This window comes from Anticarsia gemmatalis, chromosome 5 (genome assembly GCF_050436995.1).
Source record: "Anticarsia gemmatalis isolate Benzon Research Colony breed Stoneville strain chromosome 5, ilAntGemm2 primary, whole genome shotgun sequence".
NCBI classification, from domain to species: domain Eukaryota; kingdom Metazoa; phylum Arthropoda; class Insecta; order Lepidoptera; family Erebidae; genus Anticarsia; species Anticarsia gemmatalis.
In genome coordinates, this window is record NC_134749.1 from 9,692,024 (window position 1) to 9,716,267 (window position 24,244).

The window sequence follows — 24,244 nt, forward strand, 5'->3', positions numbered from 1 at the left end:
GCGGCAGGCGAGTAAACTGTTGAGTAAAAATCCAAAGAAACGAAAATAGTACTAACGTATACTTATGTCAAGAAATTTTACGTAGGATATGCTGGTGTTCTCATTTAAGTACGAAGTCTTTTCTCTATACTTACCGCTGCAGCCCTTTCTGCGCTTTCAACGTGTACTCTATACAGTTGTACGAGGCTCATATCTTCAGGGTCTACTGCTTCAGCCCCGCGACGAGGCACCAGCTCCAAGCCTAGCTTCCTGAAAAGAGAAACAAGAAATTTTGTACAATAATTTAGTTTTGGGTACATTTACATAGGATTAGTTTGTTGAATAGTAGATACTAAGAAGACCGGGAATATAAAAGTATATTTTCTTCTAATATACTTAATATTATTTGCCAGCGTGGTGGACTCAAGGCCTAACACCTTCCTCATTTCGGGAGGAGATCTTTGCCCAGCATTTGGAAATTAATGAGTTACATTTATTATTATAATATTATATAAATTCAGCATAGAATTTGGCATAAAAAAGTACTGGTCAATTAAACATAATTAAAATTAAGTTAATGTCCGGAAAATATTAATTATCATATGTTACGCAACAGCCGGCCGCAGATTAACCGAGTCTCCAATGTATCTCATAGTATCACACCTACAATATTATCAAGATCATGGCCACTGAGATGACGTAGGAGTCAGGTAATATATTTTTCTTTAATATTTGATAACAGCTGGTATTTTAGGTATAGACCTATAAGTAATTCGGAAAACTAAAGGTCACCCGCGACTTCTTCTGCGTGGAAACCCTTCCCGTGTAAATCCCGATCCCACGGGAATTCCGGGATAAAAAGCCTATGTGTTATTCTGGGTCTTCAGCTACCTATATACCAAATTTCATCGTAATCGGTAAAGTAGTATTTGCGTGAAAGAGTAACAATCATCCATACTTCGGACAGTGTATTTCTGTTTTAGATAAACGTGCTCAGCTTCAGAATTATTACGGTCATAAATATTCACATGTATATGACAAGATGTATATCTTAACGAGATACGCCTCATGGTCTCTGCCGACCCTTATGGGGAAAAGGCGTGATTTTATGTATGTTATCATATCAACAATGCAGCAACATGTACTCCACGTGGTCAGTTATCACCATTCCTAACACCTATGATTTATACAATAAACCTAATAAACCAATAAACAATCATAAGTACAATCGACACGCAATATTTGGACCATAACGATTATAAAATACCAACAACAGGTATTTGTCCAGCCATTTCAATATAAAATAATAAACCAGCCGCCTAAGTCTAAATGCCTACAAAAGTATGCAAATATCGATTGAATGACGACACCATAATAAGAAACCGGTACGGCGAAACCAATTTCCTCTTATAAAAACCCCTGTACGTGCATTCTCCGACGTGCGAACAATATGAATCACCGAAAAGGGACTCTTTGAATTCAAATAAGGCTTTTAAGTAAGTCAAAAACAAAATGTAGTTACAACTGTTTAAATAATGCTGTATCCTTTTTTGTTAAGCTTATTGTTATTAAAATTTCATACAAACATGATCCACTTGTCAATTTGTTTGTGCCTTTCTGAGCGATTTCCCGTTTGAGAGGGCCTTGATAGTGTCTGATGGCGTCAAATATCTTCAATTAATAACTAATTGAACTACAGCTCCACTGGTACTGTGACCTAAATACTCGTATTTTATTACTGTAATAGGACTAAAAAATTAGGAACGAGATTGACAATGTGCAAAGGGTATATAAAAGTGATGCAACATGAACGAATGTTGAAAGATTTTTGTACAATTCTTCAAAACTAGTAAAGAGCTATTAAAATTTAACCACACGTGAACACGGATCTTCTCTTGGAAGAGGGAAGGAGTTTAGGTTTCTATTAAAAGCATAAAATCCAAAGAAATATTAAACAAAGTCATCTGAAAATCAGGCATACAATGAAGACGTTGAACCAATTTAAAGAGTAACGGTATTAGTGATTAAGATTTTAAAGGCCAATTTTATTTAAACGTCTCTAATTCGAATGGCCGTGCAGTTAATTGGAGCGACGGAGATTGCAAATAAATAATTATATGTTTAGGAAGAAAAACAATTTTAAAAGGCAAATCAGACGCGCGAAAAAACGATCTCGTATCAGCTTTGAAACTTTGAGCTTTCAATTAAATCACGTATGTGTATCAATATGGTTATAGTATAATGTTACAACTGTTCTCTGTTAACGTCTTAAGATCTTACATAATCGTATTAATTTTACAAATTATCCTGTTAAGACGATCTTGGGTTTTACAAAGATACAACAATTTGAAAACTCGTTTAAAGGTTAAGAGGAATATTTGAGTCCGAGCTCCTCTGTTTATGTGTAAGTTTTTTTTTTTTATTTGTGTGCTAGGCATATATATTGACTAGTACTACTATAAAGGTAGAAAAAATGTTATACTTACCTATATAGCTATTCAATATACCTTTGCATATTATAATATGTAAAGGTAAATTGTTTTGCAATAACATTTAAGCATGACACACTTAATTGTATACGCATAGTTTTAAGTCAATGCGTAATATAGTTGTGAAATCCCTGCGTGTAAGAAAAATAGGGAAAAACAAATAAATAGGACCAGTTTAACCGGTATATCTTACACTCAAGAAGTAGATTTGTTTAAGATGCAATGTAACTTTACAATACATTACTCGTATGATTATTTCCGAACTGCGTAATTTCGCAAGCTTTCAGGATTATTAAATAAACAGGCGTTTTTCATAATCTGTTGAATGTATATTCTGGGAAATTAAACGCTTGCTTGCTACTTAAACAATACAAAACTGGTAAATATGATCTTTACCTCCATAATCGAAGAAATGTGAAATTTAAACCGACATTGTGTAATTTTCATATTCAATAACCTGACTTGGCCGGAACACAAAGAAAAAACCGATAAGCAAATTTTTAAACAAGGTTTTTATTAGGTGATGATTGCCTAAATAAATCCCTGGTACGGGTGTGTTCGATATGCAATACAGAAAGGTCACCAAACCAGTTATTCAAGCGACACTGGCTGATGTCTGGCTCTGGAGGAGGCTGGCACGCCGCCTCCCATGCGCGTGCGACGAACGCTAAAATTTAAATTTCGGCGACTAACTGTACTTTAACCGATTCTTAATAACCAAAAATCAAGATCGGCTCTTTTTTTTCCGATATTTTATTTTGCATAAATTAAACTTATTCTAAGTAACAAATATATCTTTAACGAGTAGATGAGATGATTCCCCATTCGTTAGATCCACGTATTAGTGATATTTTCGAGGGTCTATGGGGTCAACGCCAATTAAAGACGTTAAGACTCAGTCGACAAATGCTGGGACATTTTCTTATTCAGCAAACATTTTCCCTCAAAAGAAGGAAAGGTCTTCCTCATAATAATTGCAACTTAGCTATTGGGCAAATCGGAAAACGTATTTCATTTCATAAGGCAGATCGCAGGAAAACCTCATTGAATTCAAGTTCAGAACTATTACCGAGATTTATTGAATCGTTAACACACATTTCTGCATAAATTACGCTGTTTCTCGGCGTATTCAATTTGATTCCAATGCTTTAACGCATGAATTCACTATTAAGAATTGAATGTACGAGCAAATATCAACTAAAACTAAGCTAAACAATTATCTCATGAAGAAGACAAAAAGGTTTTAGGAAGCTGCGCACCTGACGGGTAGAGTAAATCGATAGAGTGTACATATATTATATTTCCTCATACTCATGGTCAACGACCAATTGACATAGCATGCCACCTACTTAAATATTCAAAGTTGAATGACCCTAATAGACTCTTGATATAAGAGCATCAAATTATCTATCGGCTTACTGCATATTAACATATTGTGACGTATTAGAATTTCAATACTTCCAGTTTTTCCTAGTACCTTCGGCAATGACGTCAGACCACGATATAATTACGCCATAATATTTTACGCAGTTGTTTGTGTAAATATGACTAGTTAAATGTCTATTATGTAGACGTGTCTGCCAAATATAGGCCTATTGTAACTGTTTTAATGTATTTTAAACCGGTTATATAACAATACAAACACAAATTAACCTTCAACTGATTGTTACTAACTCTGCAAATGTAAGGGCAAGCCAGAGCTTGTTGATTCACCTTTTCTAAATAATAATTAGTGATCTCAACTCTAGTGGTAGTTTTGTAAGCTGAGCCTAAATGACTGGTTAGTCATCGTCCAGGTAATTAAAGACAGGTTACACTCTTATCCTAATTATTTTGACGCTATTTCTCGTACACATAATGGGAATGGATAATTTAATTACTCAGATAGGAAGAAAGCGTGTTTAATACGTCTAGATTCTAGTCTCTTATCTGGATCTATTTTATCCCGGAAACGTGCAAGTTCAAAGAAGACAGCAAAACGGGTTCTTGATAGACGTTTTCATAGTTATAAAAAGTGGATAGCCAGTTGAACTACTCGATCCGACGATCGACTGACATTCTTGGACGTAGACCTTAGATGTTAGTAAGTATACTAGCTTAGTTGACAGGAAAGCATGATCCAAAAGACATACCCTCTTATTCATAAAAATATATGAAGTTATGAAAGGCTTATAAAGTGTTTTGTTGCTTTCACTCCTTAGCGAAATGAAAGGGTGAAAAGATGTTATAGTAGCTTTTTAACTAAAATAGGTTTATAGTGTGTTTATGAATAAGACTGATATTATTAACACTAACTCAGTACTTGCATTTTAGATTACAGGCTATCATAGCCAGGAAACTTGCCTTACCTGGATCGAAAAGTAATTGTTCTTTTCTGATGTTCAGTATTGTTAGATGGAATACTATAATTATGTAGATAACTGTAGACTGATTGACCTATGTGGTCAAGCAATGACCGCAACCAGACCTTGAAGAGGAACCATTCACATATCCTTAGTTTTTTCTTCCTTGATTCTACATTATAATCCCCAAGCCGCATAAGTATCTTAAGAAAAATATAGAAAGAAATCAAATAGATTTTTTTAAATAATAATAATTTCTGATTAGACACTCCACATGCAATTTGATCAAATTGCGATGAATGAATGAAAAGTTAGCAGTTTGTAAAAAATAGAATCCCACAAAAAACATTTTCATGTAAAATTTTACCCAGAGGAACTCCGGCACTTTATAATTCAGCAGTCAGTTACACTGACCACCACGCAACCGTAGTCTAGAAATGCATGCTTCACCATGTTACCTCATTCTCATTCAAATCAAACGCACTACGCAAACAATAGTAACGGATCATAAAAGCTTTCAAACTTTCTAGGAACTTCTTGACTACATGTGACTGTTTTGTTCTATTTGAGCTAATAAATATTTTAACTGGTTTATTCCAGAAGTCATCATCAGCCTAGCCTTTCTTACAAATATGTTGGAGTCGGCTTCCAGTCTCACCGAATGCAGCTGAATACCAGTATTTTACATGGAGCGACTGTTTATTGGACCTCCACGTCCCAGTTGCCTGGGTTATCACACGATACCCTTCGGCACGGGTTGTCACACTTTCAAGCTACTGACTATTGGTAACGCCTGCTAAAGGTTTATTATTGAAGTATAAAACGTATAAAAGTAAAAGCGTCAAATATGGACCCATAATCAGACTCCAGGCTGGCTCGAATCATTATTTATGGGTCAGCAGGAGAACGCATCTTCACAAGTCTTAAACAAAGTAAGTATCTAATATTCAAATAATTTAATATGCGATTGCTATCCTCACGGTATGCAAATTCTGTCCGCCATCAGATTAGAACATAAAGAATTAGGGAAAAGGCTAGGCATATTCTGTGGGTAATAATGTTTTACAAGACGTGTCCATAATACTAAGTAGTTACAATTTGTATGTCGTGTTTCACTTTTGGGTGCTTCATGCTTTAAGAGATCTTAATAAACTCACTTCAAATTATATTATGAGTATATTTTTGCGTTAACTAAACCTGTTATTAATATATCACTAAACCCACGTAAGATCGTAATGCTCACTTTGATTTGAGATAAGTGTTTGGTTCCTTCTATTGACCTGGTACAAATTTTCTCTCAAATTGAAGAACTGGGCCTTAAAAAATATACCCACTTGATATCAGTCAATACATATCAGCTTCGATTCCATAGAAATTAAAATACGGGCTGTTCTGCACCCTCAGCATAGCCTCAGCATAGTTAAGTCAATGAAAACGTAAAACCATCAGCCTTCCCATGAAATAGTGGTTTGTCAAATTAAATTCATTTTATTCTGAGAACCATATCAATTTCCACATATTCTGCGGTTTTCATACAAACACTCCGTATTCGTATTATTAAATGTTTGAGGAAATCAGCGTTGTAACAATTTGTCTCGACTATTTTAATTTATGAGGTCAAGCTTCGGAATTTTCGCGGTCACGAGTAAAGATGACCAAATATGTGTGTCTATTTTAGGTGTAATAGATGCAATAAAAACTTTATTTAATATTAGAATGAAATAGGGTTAAAACTGATTTAAAATGTTTTGTTAAATATATCGACACCTCCAGCGCATAAGGTCGTAACACATTTTTAGTTAGAGGTTTGTTACCCAATGCAATCCAAATTCATTAATACGTTATCGAACTAAAAACTAAATGATCTGAATATTTTCCAAATTATTACAAGATAATATGGAAGCAATTTCCATAGAACTATTAACAACAAGATGTATTACTAAAGTGGACACGTCATTGTGTTAGCGTATATTGTGCCTAATCTTTATTGCTGTGCCCGAATATGTATGTGCATAAGCAAAAACTTCCTTAATTATTCCACTAGCGTGCTGGAAATATTCCTAGCTAAAAAGCGAGTATCATTTAGTCCAACCAGTCGAAAATAAACGAGAGAATGTGGCTAGATTTCGTCGTGACAGACGAGAACAGGTAAATCAAGTTTTGCAGAGCTTGGCGCATCGAACTTATCACGTTACGTCGTTTCATTAGACAATAATTTCGTAATCTTTTATATAAACTCTGTTATTGCGTTTGTGAATGTTTTGTCTTAATTGGGCCTTTTGTAACTTTTAGATAATTATTCAACCAACCGATCTATACTGTTCAGATAAAGGCAAATTTAAAAAGTAATCAAATATGTTTCATGCCATACCTTACCTACTTCATATTGGAAAAGTAATTAGAAAATTACTACAAATCTTTTATGCGGTTTAATTTCACAATTATAAGTTAATAATTAAAATGCCATGCCCATTATAAAAGTAATTATGGTTATTGGTTATGTGGTTAAATGAACTATGAAGGAATATGGGTGTGGCGCTTGTCATTTTAGGATTTTCCTCCTTCCGAAGACTTTGACGTACATACACAAAGTATTTCCCAGATACCTTGTTACATATTATTAAAGAAAAACTTTGGATGACTCACATAATTTATATGTATACGATAAAGATCTTTTATACTGATAGATGTATATTAATTGTAGTTAGGTATGTAGAAAATGTGATACAACTATAAACTGAAGACATAGAATATCTACTAGGTTTTTTTTAATTAATAAGTTCATAATCATAGTATTATTTACCAAATTATACAAGCTTTGAATTGGTATAATATTATTGAGAATGCATTGGTGTCGAAATATTTAATTTGTTTCTATTGAGTTTAAAAGGTGAAAAATGATATCACAAAACTAGCACGCGAAGTATTAAAAATTTTCAAAAATAATACCCCGCACGTGAGCTTTTGGGAATGAGGGAGCTTTAACTGGTAAATTGACTTATGATATAATATAACTAGTTTTATCCCTAGTATTTTTATTCTGTAATTATTAACTTCCTTCAAGATCAAACATTAACCACATCTTGGAAGAAAGATTAACTTTTATAGTTAAATATTTTCGTTTGATGTGTAAGTAGTTTAAAGATTGGTACGAAGATGATCAGTTAAACAAAATAAGTAGGTGTAAGTTATAGTTAAATCAGGCAACGACCGAAAGATTAATAAATCACCACGCTGCGTTCAAAGGAATGAGACGCAAACATTTTTGTACGCGAAGCGAAAAGTAGCGAGCAAAAATACCGCTTTCGTAAATTTTATACTGCAAGATAACTTGCAAAGGAAAGTATGACAGACTGTAGCAAACCTCGCTATAAAGTCCATTACATAATCACGTGCAAAAGCACTGAATATGGGCAATCGGGTAAATCCACATCTCAGCTGTACTAGGTTGTTTCTTTTTTTTTATCGGAGCGGGCAACAGGTAGACAGTCGCATGCCTGTCGAATGAGAACGCCGCTTGAGTCGACCGCCAGCGCTTTACAGCTGGACCGGACAAGCAATTACTGAGACGTATAATCGCCTCTTTATTAGATAATATGAAGGAGGTATTAATGTGTTGTCTTATATTGTTATAGCTGTGTGTAAGCAGCAAAAAATGTTACCATTGTATCAAAGTGAATACATTGAACATCGACACAATTGTGTTTACTCAATTCTTCTCTAGATGAATGACAAAAGTTTGATAAATCATCAAAATAAATTACTTACCTACCATTAATACAAAAAAACTGTTTGAATGATAATAATATATTGTAAGAGACTCAGTGTTATATTTATTTGTAATGAGAAAACTCATTAAACAGAGATACTGTTACGTATGATTGTCAAAAGACGTTAGTACAATATTTGTAGCACAAGTGTATTATGCTAGAAGAAACTAAGTGGGTACACACAAAATATAAAGATTTTATTTCTTTATCACCCATGATACTTCATTTTCATTAAAATTTAATATTCGAAATACATATCAGTTTTCTTTAAACCCGACAATATCTTAATTAACTACAGCCAGCAACGGACCCGTTGAGACCGGTCATCAAAATCTCGATGAAAAAATCGACACATGAGAGATCAAAGTGTATATCACGGAGAAACCTCACGAAGCCGAGAGCTCGATTCGAACTCGGGTACTCGGGCTACCGGCTACTGTGCATTTCAACTTTAAGAGCGAGACAGCAAACAATAGCGGTATGGAGGTGAGCGAGACAGAAACCGATGCGCACACGCAGACTGTTCGGTAGTTATACCCGCGCGACTCACCGTCGTGTGCGAGGCCGATCGAATCGGCCGCAGTTCTTTCAGTTGTGTTTCCGACCCACGGGCAGCTGGTGCGCTGAGCTGCGGGCCCCCAGTTGCCACTCGTATTACTCTAACGGCTTCATTATATTGTATGACATATCCCTTGTAATACAATGACGTTGTACTATTGTAACAAAGTATTTTTAGACATATTATAAGTGAGGCTGTGATCAGTGTTTGTGTACAAAAAGAACGAGAGACTTGCGAGCATAAAAATTTAGAGACCGAAGTGGTGGAAAAGTAACAGTTAGGTTTAAAAGGTAAGTGAGTTGTGTCACAAAAGCTTAGAATGGATTGAGTCGAGCTTAACTCATATCGACGACGCGAGGAATGTTGTTTGACAGCATACATGTGCGGGAACAAAAGCCTTGTGCATAGTCATCCCGTTTCTTTTTTATTCTGCCCGCTGTCTCGTGAGGTAAAAACGGCGGGTAAGTGATCAACGAACGATTAATTGACACAAATTAAGGAAATGATGTTATGAATTAAAGACACCGCAATGTGTCAGTGTCGAGTTTCTCGTGGCCACAGGTAGCGAGTGTGTCCCCGTTTACCTGAGCGACGAGCAGGGGGAAAAGGACGCCGTCCTATTTACCGGGAACTACATTTGAATAGAATGGACAAGCATGCTAGGTTTAAGGGATAAACAGATTTTAACAACGTGTCTAAATAAATAATTACCACGTTGCTATTTGAAACAACATCAGGATCGAGTTTAATTTTGAGTTTGTTAATAAGAAACGGTAAAATATGTACCTGTACACGCGAATTTCACGGTCCACGAAACTTCATTGAAGATGTGCCGACCAAGGACACGGTGAATAAAGAAATAAAAACAATCAAACCACAGCCCGACTAATTTAGTTACAACCCGGACATGTTCGTGTACCGAACAAAATAACAATTACATAGTGAGTGACTGTAGAAAATAATTTCCTACTGTAGCGAATAATAGCAACACCTTCAATAACAGTGTTATATCTGGTGTACAGATACATTTAGTGATAGCTGAAGTTAATTTAAAGTCTATTATTAACAATCAATTGCCTTGTAATCACTTGATCGTGGAAGTTTGACGTAAAATATACAGTGTTGTGACATTATTGTAATTACAGCTGTCATTATCTAAGGGGCTGGGGCAAAAAGGTCATCACATGTGCATAAGTTTCATAACTTTTACCGTTTAACATTTAAATTTCAAATCACGCGTGTAAGTACAAGACTAGGAAATTATCGGTCCCCCATTAGGTACCGTGTGAGAGTTTCTTTGGTATGACGCCACAAAAGGGGGCATCTTTAACCGGTCTCACATATTATTCTTGTCACGCCACACGCGCTACGGCACCTGCATCCATGATGACGCTCAAGCGCCTGGCGATACCCTCAAAAAATGCCTTGAACTTGCAAACTCGTTTAGTATTCTTGTTTATCATACAAAATAGTAGCAGACTAATTCTTTCTCGTATTCCAAAGTTAAATAGGACCTAATATATAAATACGAGAACATTATTGCGGGAATGATGTATACATTTTTTTTATTGACTTCGAACTAATAACTCTAAAGAGAGAGAGAGAGTCAAGAAATGAAGATAAATCAGACACTAGTTCGAAAGTCTATTAAATCCCCTCATTGCGTATGCAGCACATGCACACGCGCTATCAATTAGCCCGCATAACATTTTATAAAGCGAGGTTTTGTTTATCATGTCATCAAGCCTTCAAACTGTATCTTTGACCGAACAGAGATAAAATAATAATTATCTGTGGTATGTGGCCATTTCTCTGCAATGCGATCAATAAATATATTGGAGAATTTTATCAGAGCGTGTAGTTTAAAGGTCTATGAAACTTGAGTTGAACCGCACTAACGCAACCGCAGGTCCGCTTTAGAGGCGCATTTCCGTATCAATAAACGTAAACCATGACGAAAGGCAGGCATACAGTCACCGCGGATGTTGTGACCGATGGGCAAGCTTATCTTTCGACAGTCGCACACCCATATTGCAACGTTTCCTTCAATGTGTAAATAATACCACGTGTTTTCGTAACGTTTTTATCAATGTAAACAATGCATGGAAGGAATGCTACCACTGACAATCAACGCAGTCAATGAGAGTTAATTATATCGGGCACGAGACGACAGCAGCCGGCGTCTTAACTGAATCAGACCATTCCTTCGCCGCGAGCGTGGTTAGAAACGGCGTAAATTACAACAGAAGCGACAAGCTGAGCCATTCACTTGCACTGCAAAACTCAAACGTTACCTAATATTGGGATCGATCGTTTCATGTCATTGGTCACGCTTTCTTATGAAATGCTTATTGTCCGACCGAGGCGTCGATACGAAAACTCGAAGATTCTTTCCCACGAGCTGTGCCGGTATTGTGTGGAGTTTAAACGTGTGTTGTGCAGGTTGAAGCGACTCACATCTACCGCAATTAGTGACCATTCAGTTGTGAGCCGACGCGTGCCATTTGAACAAAATAAGAACGGCAGCTGTGTGTAATATAGCTCATTATCACGCACTTGGTTATTAGATCTAAAGGTTGAGACTAGAAATTGCCATATACTTAGTGGACTTAATTTACGGGACGAGCATATAATATAAATGCCAAAGTAATTTACAACGAAAGATAATAAAACCGAGTTAGCAGCACAAAGTGCCGGTGATAAATAGTCTGCGGTAACGAGTGGAACAAGGATATGCAGTTAAGAGCGGCACAAAAGGTTCAGGGACGGAGCTCACCCGCCAGTGCCTATGCGCCTGTGCATGTCATAAACGACGGAATGTACGCCTCGCGTCTTCCCCCTCCGCGGCCCTATTATCAGTCACGGCTTTAGCAAACAACGGGTTCCTCAAAATATTTATCAAGTAGAAGTAGGCAATGTATTGACGTATAACCGAATACATAAAGGGTACGAGTAAATATTTACGATAGGATGAGACCAATCTACAAATCATAAAACTAAAGGTAAACTCGTTCTAGAAAGAATGTTGAGCCAGGCAATTTAGTAAAGATATCAAATGAAAATGCTCCATGACGAAAACACCTTCCAAAACTAATCGATTGTTGAAATCGCGACGTGCAAAGTTGGCAACGATTGTCGCCGCTCAAACTGGTTTCCGCGTAAAATTCGCGTTGCCAAGCGATGCATCAGCCAGGGTCGGTTGAGGTAAAGCAGCGAGAGGCACGGAGGAGGAGGGAGGTTAAAAACGCAGGAGGCGCACGAACAGCGGCCGGTCGACGACCCGCCACATGCCCTGCGCCGGCGCACCATTCGCCTCCACCGCAGACGATCCTAACACGATTACGATTATGTTAGCAAAATAGTTAAAAATGAACGATTTAAGGCATAACCAACTGTCATGTTACATTTATATTGAGAGCTTTCGGAAATCCTGCGTAAACTGACATAAACAAGTACGACATATTAATTATACTACTGCTATACGGTCCACATGGCGCATTAAATGTCTAATTATGTCTTTAACTCAAAACGTCATAATTACATTTAATAAAATTGTGGTAGTTATAAGGTCTAGGGAATTAAAACATATTATCTTAGTTCGAAATGCAAATGATTCAAGTAATGATATAGATTTTGAATATGACGTCTTGAGAACGATTTCATAACTTTCAATGATGAATTAACGTCACCCCATGCGTGCGACCCAAATAGCACATGTTAGAGGCGACACCGCTTAGGAACGGGATCAAGAAGTTGTCAAGGTTGGATCCATTTATCATGAGTTGTCTACTAGACTGTGTACCTTCTCATTAATTTGTTCACATCCTACGGCAATAGACCAAAGCGAACACAGGCATAGTTAGTAAGGTATAAAAAGTCAATATGACACGACTGTACGTATTTACACGTGGAGGTGAGCTGTGAAGAAAAAATATTGGTTTATAAAAAGCAATGGACCCGACTGGTCAAGGCGTGGGCGAGAGGTAGCTACTCGTTTGAATTATGTCTGAGGTCATTGATTGAGTAGACTAGGCCTAGTGAATATCTCATCACTTAACGGTTTATCGTTTTAGGGAGTAAATAAACATATTAAAGCGTATGATAATGAAGACATGTGAACGAGGAGGTTACGCAGCTGTTACACACATTTGTCGTATCAAAACACCAATAAAGTTTACAGTACCAGTTCTAATTTCGTATGTATGGCGTATGGCACTTGTCACGGGGCCGTTTAGGACGCGTCGATTTATTTAAAGAAATCTTTTGTCGATGTCCTATTGTAGAAACAAAGGGTTATTTCACGGAGAACATTGACTATTAAAGTAAAACAGTAGATTTACAATGCACTTGACTAAGTTGTATAGCCAATAATACTGAGAATGCAAATGTATCATAAATTTCCGGCTAGCTGGCAGCTATATTGTACTTTAGGACCATGTATGATTGTAAATGTAAGGGATTCACAAATTCTTACACTGTTCTTATTTGTTTCAGACAACGAAAGTAGACAAATAAATTCAAGATGGCAGTGTTTGGCTTGGTATCGTCGGTGGCGGGCTTCGTGAAGGTCCGCTACCTGATCGACAAGGCTGTGATCGACAACATGGTGTTCAGAATGCACTACCGCATCACCTCAGCCATATTGTTCCTGTGTTGTATACTCGTCACCGCCAATAATCTCATTGGTAAGTGTCTTAATGTAAAAATCTATTGTTCTAAAAGCTATAATGGGTTGTATCAGTAGATGATCTTCTCACGGTCGTTGAAAAGGGGATACAAGTCGTTGTTGCGCTGATTTAACTAGATAGACAAGCAATTTGCGGCTAGACAGAATCACAGACCAGTGATATAGCTCATTATAGATAATATTGTCAAATGACGTTGTTAGTATTGTTGCTTTTAACACATGCGTCGTTTATTATATTCAGGAAGTAAGTGACGATGATTAAGTGTATAGTTTCCGCCCTTTGTATACACGGTCAAAAAAAATATACACGGTCTAATTGTGTCAACAATTTATAAGGTCAATGTAATTTTTTCACGCTTCGGTGACATTTTAGTGTTTTTATAACACTGTTCGAATCCATTGAACAACTAAGTGCATACGTTTCCCTTAACATAATGATTTGGTTAGTACACATCACATGTTCTCAGAAATACAGAATTTATGATAACGAAATATGAATAATGGTGCTACATTAATAATAAATCTAAGTACAGAATACATACATTTTGTAAAGAATCTATCTAAAGTTTCTGTACTTAGCTGTTATTGAAGTAAGAAATTGTGTTCTGTTTTTTTGTATGATTATGCTAATTTTTGCTTCACCAAATAGTACAGAATCAAACATGAATAAATAATACGCGTATGCAATAATAGAAGTACATTATTGTTCTATCAAGTCCAATGTTTATAACTGATTCATCCATATTAGGGATGTTTCCTTGATTCAATAAGTACATGTTGGTCATCGTCAGATGTTGATGACAAATAAAGCCTATTCTTTGTCATCAATCGGCAATACTAAAGTTTGTTTGAGCGATAAACTGTATCTATACGGGCGATAAGCTAAACAGTAGTAAAACGCATCATGTGCGATGCATTAACCCTTATTACGTGTCGATTGACATGCTAACGAGGTTATTACACCCTGTGATTAGTGAGTCTTAGTTAATGTTCGTAATATACGATCAACTGGTGCTAACTTTGGTATAACAACTATAACTAGTTTGACACGTGGCATTTATCAGTGAATAAGTAGCGTATCATCCTTATTGTGTTTTTAGACAAAGCAGGAATGTTTTTCGAAGGATCAGTAACTAAGTAATTTATAGTTCCCACTCTCAAATACTGACACATTTCTGAACAAATATAGTATCACATCACCAAGAGATTGCATATGACCGGTCTCTGGAATATTCTCGAAGATACTCCAACAGAACAAATGACGGAAGAAGATAGCTTTTCTTTCTGAGAAAGACATGAGTAAATGAAGCACAATAATGACCTAATAATGCATACTTAGGAAGTATTTGAACGAGCATACACAGGTGGTCGTACGCTGTTTACGATCGTGTTATCGCGTGCTCCCCATTCGAACTCACAAACAAACGACTACTTAACAGTGCACTTGTAACTTATACTTATTAACTATTAAGAATATTATGTTGTCAAGATATTTAAAATAATTTTATCTTATGTTCGGTATAAGATCGTGAGATGAAATTTGCATATGCACCGTACAAAGCTTTTGTTTTGACTATAACAGAATAGGAGTATTATCTTCTGAATTCTACTCGGATTCGCACGATTCGCGAAACACAATCTTCTTTTGTGTATCAGATCTAAATAGCTTGTCTTATTCAACAATTCAGTTTATTTTTAATACTAAACTTCATAATTCCATATAAACCGGACATTGACTTTTGACTTTCAGTTTTTATTCATAAAACGACGACATAAAATTAAGCCAATTTTCACTTTAACCATTCTACTTAGAGACGAATGGTTAACTTAGAAATCAGGTCTGACCGTTATATGAAATTTTTAGACAAACAATTAGTCATAAACATGCTTGGTATTTACTTAACAAACGGCTTAATGGGTCATTAGGCCGTACCTTTTAGTTTCCAAGAATATAATATTATACTGTTGCAAGTTGCAAGACTACGTTATACAATATTTTATATTTTGTTTATATTACATAGATATATATAATTATCTTAATAACCTCTTATTCAACTTGACTTGTGACCTATATTAGACCGATATCCAATAAGCTAGTTAATTACATTATTCCATATCTATATATCGAATGACAACTTGATAATTGCGTTGATACACACAGTATTATATGCTACCAATATTTTTTTTAGATTTCAGCAGTTTGAGTTTAGTACCAATAATTTCATTAAAACGATAAATTCTTTATAATATCAATTCAAAATAATACACGGCCTTACTGAAACGTTGTGGAAATTATGTCCTATTGTAGATAGATCTAGATCTCGGCAAAATAAGTTAATTCTGACTACATAACATTTCTAAGAAGAATCAAACCATGCATCATTTAATACCGCTTTCAACGTTTGCGTTAGGTCACGTACGTAACTCGTAGGTAGTTAGTCAGCAGGTTTATAGCATCGGTGCAACGTAGCACTTCGTGACATTATGCCCTAGATGCAGCATTCACAATCAGTTGTGCCTCAGGTGTTGGTAATCAAAACACCGTTGCTAACGATAACAATGATTGGTGTTACTATGCATCTAGTTAAACATTCTGATTACAATCCATTTGTATTCATGGCTTCGGTTTCTATGATTATAATTTGCAAGTCTATTAACTAAACGATATTTAAATATGGAAAGTCGTTTAATTGTTTTGTTGTTATAAGTCTAATTTATTATCATACTAACTTATTTTTACGTAGTAAACTGGCCTGTACAATAAATTAATGTTATTTAGAAGGAGGACAATTTAATTTAATATTATTTTATTTGTTAGCAAAACTAAAACTAAATGAGAATTAGAGGAAAAATGCAAATCTTCATGCAAAACCATTCTCTAGGTAGTAGGCATGGTCATTTGAAAAACAGTGATTTGAATACAACAGGAATACCTTCTTAGATTTTATAAAACCTTGTACTTAATTCCAAATAATAAGTCATTTGTATACTAAATCTGGCAACAAACTACCATATTTTGTAACATTGACATTATGATGAGCATTGTTTAACCGTTACGACCTAAATTGTTCAGTCCGTTCGTACATATTTTCGCAGAAACGACTAGTACCCAATGCATAAACTAACGATTTTGCGAGCTAATGATAGGAAAACGCGTTCTGCACCCATTTCGTCTTATGTAATAGGAAATGTCTTTAGCAATTCCTCACGCACGCACACTAATATTCAGAATTTCTTAGCAGTAGAATTATTACTTGGGAATTGAACCCTGGATGTTACATATGCGCGTCACGTTTGTGAATACTTAGCCAGCGAGAGGTACAGCCAACATAGCAACATAGTATTCGAGTGAGCATATGAGTACTATACGACAGCAAAGTTCATAAAGTGCTGTTCGCCCTGACCCACAATTAAAGTGGCAATCGCAGCAAAACGAGTCTCCTGGCTACCGCTGATAGAACTATATTCTCATTGTGGACTTTTAGTACATAGACAGAATTATTTTACGTAACAGGTGTAGAATTAGCATAACTAGAATAACTTGGCGATACAGACATTGCACAGTAAAGTCGTTGTGAATTATTAATGCTGTCTGATTGTTTATATTTAGGAAAACGGAACGGTAATTAAATCTCTATTAGTGCTTCATTAGATGATATATGTTTAAAATGGATCAATATTTCTTAATAGTTAATTCCAACTACCGTTTTTTCTTATTTAAACGAAGGCCAGCTGTATAAATGAAAATATAAAGGTGAACTGCAACATCATTTAAATCTTAAGTGTTTTCAATGCTTTTCTAGGTTCTAAAACTTGTTCAATAGTAGCCGCTAACATAAAATTTTAAGTACTCATCTTGTATAACTAAAAGCAGATTCGAGTAGTATTTGTCGTAAAATACTAGACATAGACCAACTCATTGACTAAACACGCGGTTATATCATAGATCGTATCCTTAATCGACTGCGACGTAAATGCAAGTGCAACATACTTACAATCATTATAAAGACTTGCATCACTATCGACATGTTATTAAGAAATACATTTTTATATACGTTATTTACCTTATATAAAGCAAAGCTGTTTTATAGGTACTTTTTGTAACTTTGTATAAAAGAGTTTGGCATTTTTATGTTACAAGATGGAAATCAAAACTAAAGGATCTTATATGGGTACGAGAAATTGTAATGAAATAATTAGCAAGCATGTGACTCTCAATTTGATACTTAACGCGCTGAGTCAGACATAGCGGTACTCACGATACAACGTGGTGAAATATTTGAATATCATTGAACAATATTGATTGTACTTTAACCTCCAGTAGTCAATGAGAGCTGCATCAGCAATTTATGTTTGGAGAGTGACGTAAATCTAGCGCGATTATGCAATAGTAGCAAAGCGTAATTTTCAGGAGTGTGCCCGTATCACATCCGTTATTTGGCAAGCCGGTCACTCCTCACATTGTCACTCGTACACTAGCCACGGTATTTACATATTATTGTGTGCTTCAATGTTATTCGAGCCAGAAAATACAGGTTTAATTAAATGAGATCATATGACTGGATATAACAAGAATTAAATTCAGTCACTGCATATGCATACCATGAAACTTACAAAACAATTGGATCCAATTACTAATAACAATTAATTGTGCAATTCAAGGAAATTGATAATTATACTTCATTCTTAGAGTATATCGAGTTCTTCGTTATCTTGGGACCTCTATCGGATCAATAGGTTAAATTCCATGGTAGTTTGTATATCATAGCCCTCACATGGTCCAAGGTGATTTAAATCACGGTCGTCAATTGCGACAGGTTGAGGGGCAGTTGCACTATTACAGACAATATTAGCGTCATCCGCAATTGCTTGTTGCAATGTCAGGGACGTACGGCGAATAATATTAATCTAAATATAATCCTACGTACGAGAAGGGATATTTGCACGAACCTGTTCTACAGAGACCTGTTGTGACTAATAAATGAGCATGATAATGCGATGTACTTTACCCGCACATTGGAAATACTCGCGTTAATGAACTCTTATGTGGTCATGAAACGACTCATTAACTATCTCTTTTATCATAGTTGGTAGACAAAAAATGTAGTCAGAATAAAAGCTTTTATAATAAAAGAATGTTCAGCACGACATTGCAATATAATGACGCATCACGACTTACATTTAATCCACGTCAGGTAAAAACCACAAAAACAGGCTTTGCCTACGTGCCTCGTCAGGGTTCGACTTACTTTCGCAACTAAGCTTGTGGTTTCGGCTTGGCACTTTATTAAATTATATTTTCACATTTGCAAATGATTCAGACGAGAGATCATTCACAGAAAATGGGTGTGGTAATATTTGTGGTGTTTGTTTCCAGGTGACCCGATCTCGTGTATTAGTGACGGAGCGATTCCCGGTCACGTACTAAACACCTATTGCTGGATCACATACACGTTCACACTTCCCAATGCCAAGGCCATCGCGCATCCTGGTCTCGGAACCGAAACCGATGATGACGAGAGACATATCCATGCCTACTACCAGTGGGTGCCGTTTATGCTATTCTTCCAGGTAATAAAATGTTATGTTTTATCATTAGCATACATTTGCATTTTTTATTAAACTAGGCTAATTATGGTCCAGAACATAATCAATATCAAGTTTCACAACTAGAGCTATTTGAAGCTAAGTTCAAAGTTCATTATAAGGTCAATAACTTCTGTCGTTATCTTTTTAGGGTCTGCTCTTCTACGTTCCTCACTGGGTATGGAAGAACTGGGAGGAAGGCAAGGTGCGCATGATCTCAGACGGCATGCGTGGTACTGCTGCTACCATCGCCGATGACAAGAACAACCGCTTGGTACGTACAATCTATAAATTACCATTTACGCAGTAATATAAGAACAGGCAGATAATAGAACAATAATAAGGACAGTATAGGTATCTTGTTTCTTAATAAAGTGGCACAATTGAGATAAGTCGTCTTGATGAATGTCCTTAATAAGACAAATTAAACGGGCCTGGGCAGCCTATTATGTCACATACTGAGTTAGGTCTTAGGAAGTCTATTCTACATGGATTAATTATTGTTTACAGAACCGTCTGGTCCAGTACCTGGTTGATACTAGACATATGCACAACACTTACTCGTTCGGCTATTTCTTCTGTGAGGTGTTGAACTTCGCTAACGTGGTAAGTAGACTAACACATTTATTTAAATTGACCGTTTGATGTCATCACGATCTCCAATTTCATTATAATATACATCATGTATAGTTGTCCGTATTTGATTGGATTAATTTATGCGCGAACAAATCTAGTTGCTTTTTTGTATTGACCAAAGTTTAAATAAAATGCAAGGTGTGATTGTGACATCGTTATTTTTAACACAAAACTTGTTTGCATGAATATCGAAAATATTATATTATCTTCTACAAAACTTCCATTTGACCTTTAGAGGCGCTAAACTAATCGAATATGCTTGTAATTTTCAGGTTGGAAACATTTTCTTCCTAGATACATTCCTCGGTGGTGCCTTCTTGACATATGGTTCCGACGTAGTTAAGTTCTCAAATATGAACCAGGAACAACGAACTGATCCTATGGTAAGTCACTACTATAAAAATAATAATATAGTAATAGAAAATGTATGTTAAAGTCTTTAAAAATCCGTAACATGGTACAAAAGCACCCTATATCGTCCATGGCAGCAGATCTCTCCTGTGCCTATGAAAACTCTACTTACAATTTCTTACAATTGTTTTCCCTTTTCAGATTGAAGTATTCCCTAGAGTAACCAAGTGTACATTCCACAAATTCGGTGCTTCCGGATCGATTCAGAAGCACGACGCCCTCTGCGTCCTTGCGTTGAACATTCTCAATGAGAAGATCTTCATCTTCCTGTGGTTCTGGTAAGTCCCCTTATTTTCGAAACTTTATACACAATGTAAATAGCATGTGACGTGTAATCTTGGGAATTAATTACCCACAATAAAATGCAATACTATGAGTACTGAGCTTGGTATCTATCGTTATGTAACGCATATCTTTTTATGGTCCAAACAAAACATGTATCTATTCCCACAACGCGGCTGTTCAAAGCATTATTTCCAACATATCTATAACTGCTTTCATCGCAATTTCAGGTTTATTATCCTGTCCGTGGTCTCCGGCTTGGCTCTATTGTACTCTGCAGCAGTGGTTCTATTGCCAAGCACCCGCGAGACTATCCTCAAGCGACGATTCCGTTTCGGAACACCTGCAGGAGTCGAATCTCTTGTCAGGAAAACTCAGGTGAGTTACAAAGAGATAAAAAAGACTAAAATATAAAAAAGACATTCTATAGAGCAGTTTTTGATGCCAATATACATTTTCAGGTGGGAGACTTCTTACTTCTGCATCTCCTCGGCCAGAATATGTCCCTGCGCGTATTTGGAGAAGTTCTAGACGAGTTGTCGCGACGACTTCACATGAACTCCAACGCACCTTCGGCCCCCTCCACCCTAGAGATGGCACCGATATATCCCAATATCGATAAGTACGCCAAGGAAACAGAGACGTAAGTGCTGAGACTGAGCTAGAGCATTACACTAAACAATCGATTCGACCTCTCAGTTGTGACTGTCTCGAATACGACGCCTGAGAAAGTTCAAACAATACGATTCCTTTACAATCCGTTTGTCACTTAATCTCAAGTCTTGTGTTAGAGACTATATGACAGGACGTGGTGTATTGCTCCCTATAAAAAAATCGTAACGCTCATTCGCAGTGATGTTAGAAATTCAGTTTCAACGACATGATTGACCATGACATTCCTTATTTTACCTGTTTATGTAAGACGACAAAATGCCTTTTCGCCTTGAGCTTTAAATTTAGTGAATCACTATACGAATTATATTTAGTATAAAAAAAATTGTTGATACATTTCGTATAACATACTATGCATTTTTACTTGTTATGATGTGAAATTAACCGTGGTACTACAACTTTGCGAATAAGCAAATAGTTTTTAATAACTGACTATACGATTGTGTCCATTTATGGAACATAGTTTTATTATTTCGATACGACTCGCAGAAAATGCACTTGATAATATTTAAAAGTACATATTATAAAGACAACTTTTGATTCTATTATAAGCTATAGTTAGCGTATATTTTGTATTAGGATGTTATAAAATGATATTTTTTGGACGAGCGCGGTATGAGCAAGTTTCAACTTGGTCTCATATGTATTTCCAACGTTTAAGTAATTATACGATTAGATAACTTGCCCGTATCACGCTTTTTACTCCTCTAGAACTACTAGAAAACATTTAATTTCATTTATTTTTCTTTTGTATAGATAGGATATTATTATACATAATTATATAGACGTATACACGGCTGCAAACAGTAAAATAGTTTTAAAAATTACTTGTAGTAAGACAATCCATATTCATGTGAACATTTATGGATGTAGTGATCCTATTATAATGAAATCAATGCAGTGAGTTATTTTGTAGTAGATGTAAAACTATAACAATGCTTCAGAATACACATATCGACTATACAATTAAGTCTTTCAACAATATTATTAAGTAGATATTAACGATTAGTTTATTTTATGTGCTTTTCTTTTGTTCCATTGATATTAGTAGACGTTATATGGATTATTTTGCATGTAATTAGGGCTGCCATCAATAAGATAATTAAATCAAAGTCATGAAGCTCAAAAGCCAAGAGTTTCGAGATTACAACTGACAGGAAAATATATAAAAAAGACATTATCAGTTCCAAATCCACGGTTTTTTATAAACTAGTGGGTGAGTAGCTAATAGTTTTATAACTAATTATTGTGTATGAGTATCTAAATAAGAGAGAATCTGCTGTTAGTCAAATTTTATGTAATGTTACATCAATTTCGTGATTGTTATAAAAATATATTTGGTACTATTCAATGGGAGATAATCATCAGGTGAATTTGAAGCGTGAATGGAAGTAAAATTGTCGATTGTATCGTTTGTAAGTTCGATGAATACATTATACTCATAAATTGTTCCAAATGTGCCATGAAATAAGATGTTCAGATGAGAAAAGTTCATGATTCTCAAGTATCTCGTTTTGATAGTTTAAGATTTTGAGTCATGCATTATTGTAATAGTTATAAAAGACTTTCCTGGAATCTCGAATAGCTGTCTTCCATCGGCCCATAGCGGCGTGAAATGGAGGTCGTATTTTGCCTTATTAATTACTTTAGTTTAATCATTCCTATATGTTCTGTAGTTGATAAAATATTGCCTTCCTACGAGTCTCTGTTCGCAGGGACTATTATTTCAATGTGTCACATGTTTACATTATATTTGGTAATAAATGACTTCAAATAATACTGGATCTTTTTATTTAATTGTCCAATATTTGTAATAAAAGTGAATTGCTACCTTGACATCCTTTCGTTGTATATTTGCATGTTTTTAATTTAAGATTTCTCTCGCGCTGGCCAGTTATAACACTGCAAGTTGCATTTTGTAACCTTCAAGTATAGGTACCGAATGAGAGCTACTTTTTTACGTAGAAGAGAACTCGCCAATTATTTGAAATAACGTTTTTCCTTTTCGATGCGGAGGTTTCACAACAGTTGTTGGGTAGAAAAATAATTATGCATTCGTATGGTAAATGTATGCGGGTCTTATCTTAGTGGGGAATAAAGCTAGGGTAAGCAGTAAGTAAGAGAATAACTACGATGAAAAAGTAATATAATATGTCGTCAAATATAACTAACCGTCCAAATTGAACGTAAAAGTTCGATCTGCGCCGAAGAAACGACTAGAAAACATTATTGAGGGAAGTAAAAAAATGTTGTTGCTCGATGGCTTCCTGTTGAAATTATTCATGCAATCCACACATTACAATATAGCAAATTTGATTATGCACAAGCAAGTCTACTTTATTTTACTATAATGAGTCTTTAAAAATGTTCCTATTAATGTCGTCCGCTGGCCAAGTCGGGTCTTTATTTACGTAAAAATGTTTTCACACGCATTATAAAGCAACATTTTCAGGTTGTTAACAAGATTTTAACTCAAGCAAATCGCATAATCAAATTAGTTTTACTGCAATGCAACGAATCTGGCTGTCAATAGAATTTATATAAATAAATGTATTAATTATCTAAGAATAATCTAGTAAATACTGAAAGGACTTCTTACGAGACGAGTCATGATAATTAATGTTAGCGGACATGTGAGAAAATAGTGTAGAGGAAGACCGAAATATAAGTTGGGTGGATTGGGCGAAGACAGAGTTCACGACTGTCGGAGAAGAGTGGAGGATTCAAATGTGTTGTGCCGACTCCAACCAGTAAGTAACTCAGTAGATAAGTAGAAAAATCTTACACAGAGACAGTTTGCAACCTAGGCCAACACAATAATTAGGAATACT

At 35.7% G+C, this 24,244-nt stretch overlaps 2 protein-coding genes across 3 annotated transcripts in view; one reads left to right on the forward strand and one right to left on the reverse strand.

The window, feature by feature from the left end:
- spg (dedicator of cytokinesis spg) overlaps positions 1 to 24,244 on the reverse strand; it is a 62,531-nt gene that overhangs the window by 32,686 nt on the left and 5,601 nt on the right. For both annotated transcript variants that reach the window (XM_076114708.1, XM_076114707.1), the window contains exon 5: positions 135 to 249. In XM_076114708.1, coding sequence (XP_075970823.1) covers positions 135 to 249 — 115 coding nt within the window. The remainder of the gene's footprint in view (positions 1 to 134; positions 250 to 24,244) is intronic.
- Inx3 (innexin 3) lies at positions 9,133 to 23,192 on the forward strand. Its single transcript, XM_076114709.1, has 9 exons — positions 9,133 to 9,429; positions 13,634 to 13,824; positions 19,204 to 19,397; positions 19,564 to 19,686; positions 19,923 to 20,018; positions 20,321 to 20,431; positions 20,601 to 20,737; positions 20,972 to 21,119; positions 21,203 to 23,192. Exons 2-9 carry the CDS (start codon positions 13,662 to 13,664, stop codon positions 21,386 to 21,388), a joined length of 1,158 nt encoding a protein of 385 aa, XP_075970824.1. The 5' UTR covers positions 9,133 to 9,429; positions 13,634 to 13,661; the 3' UTR covers positions 21,389 to 23,192.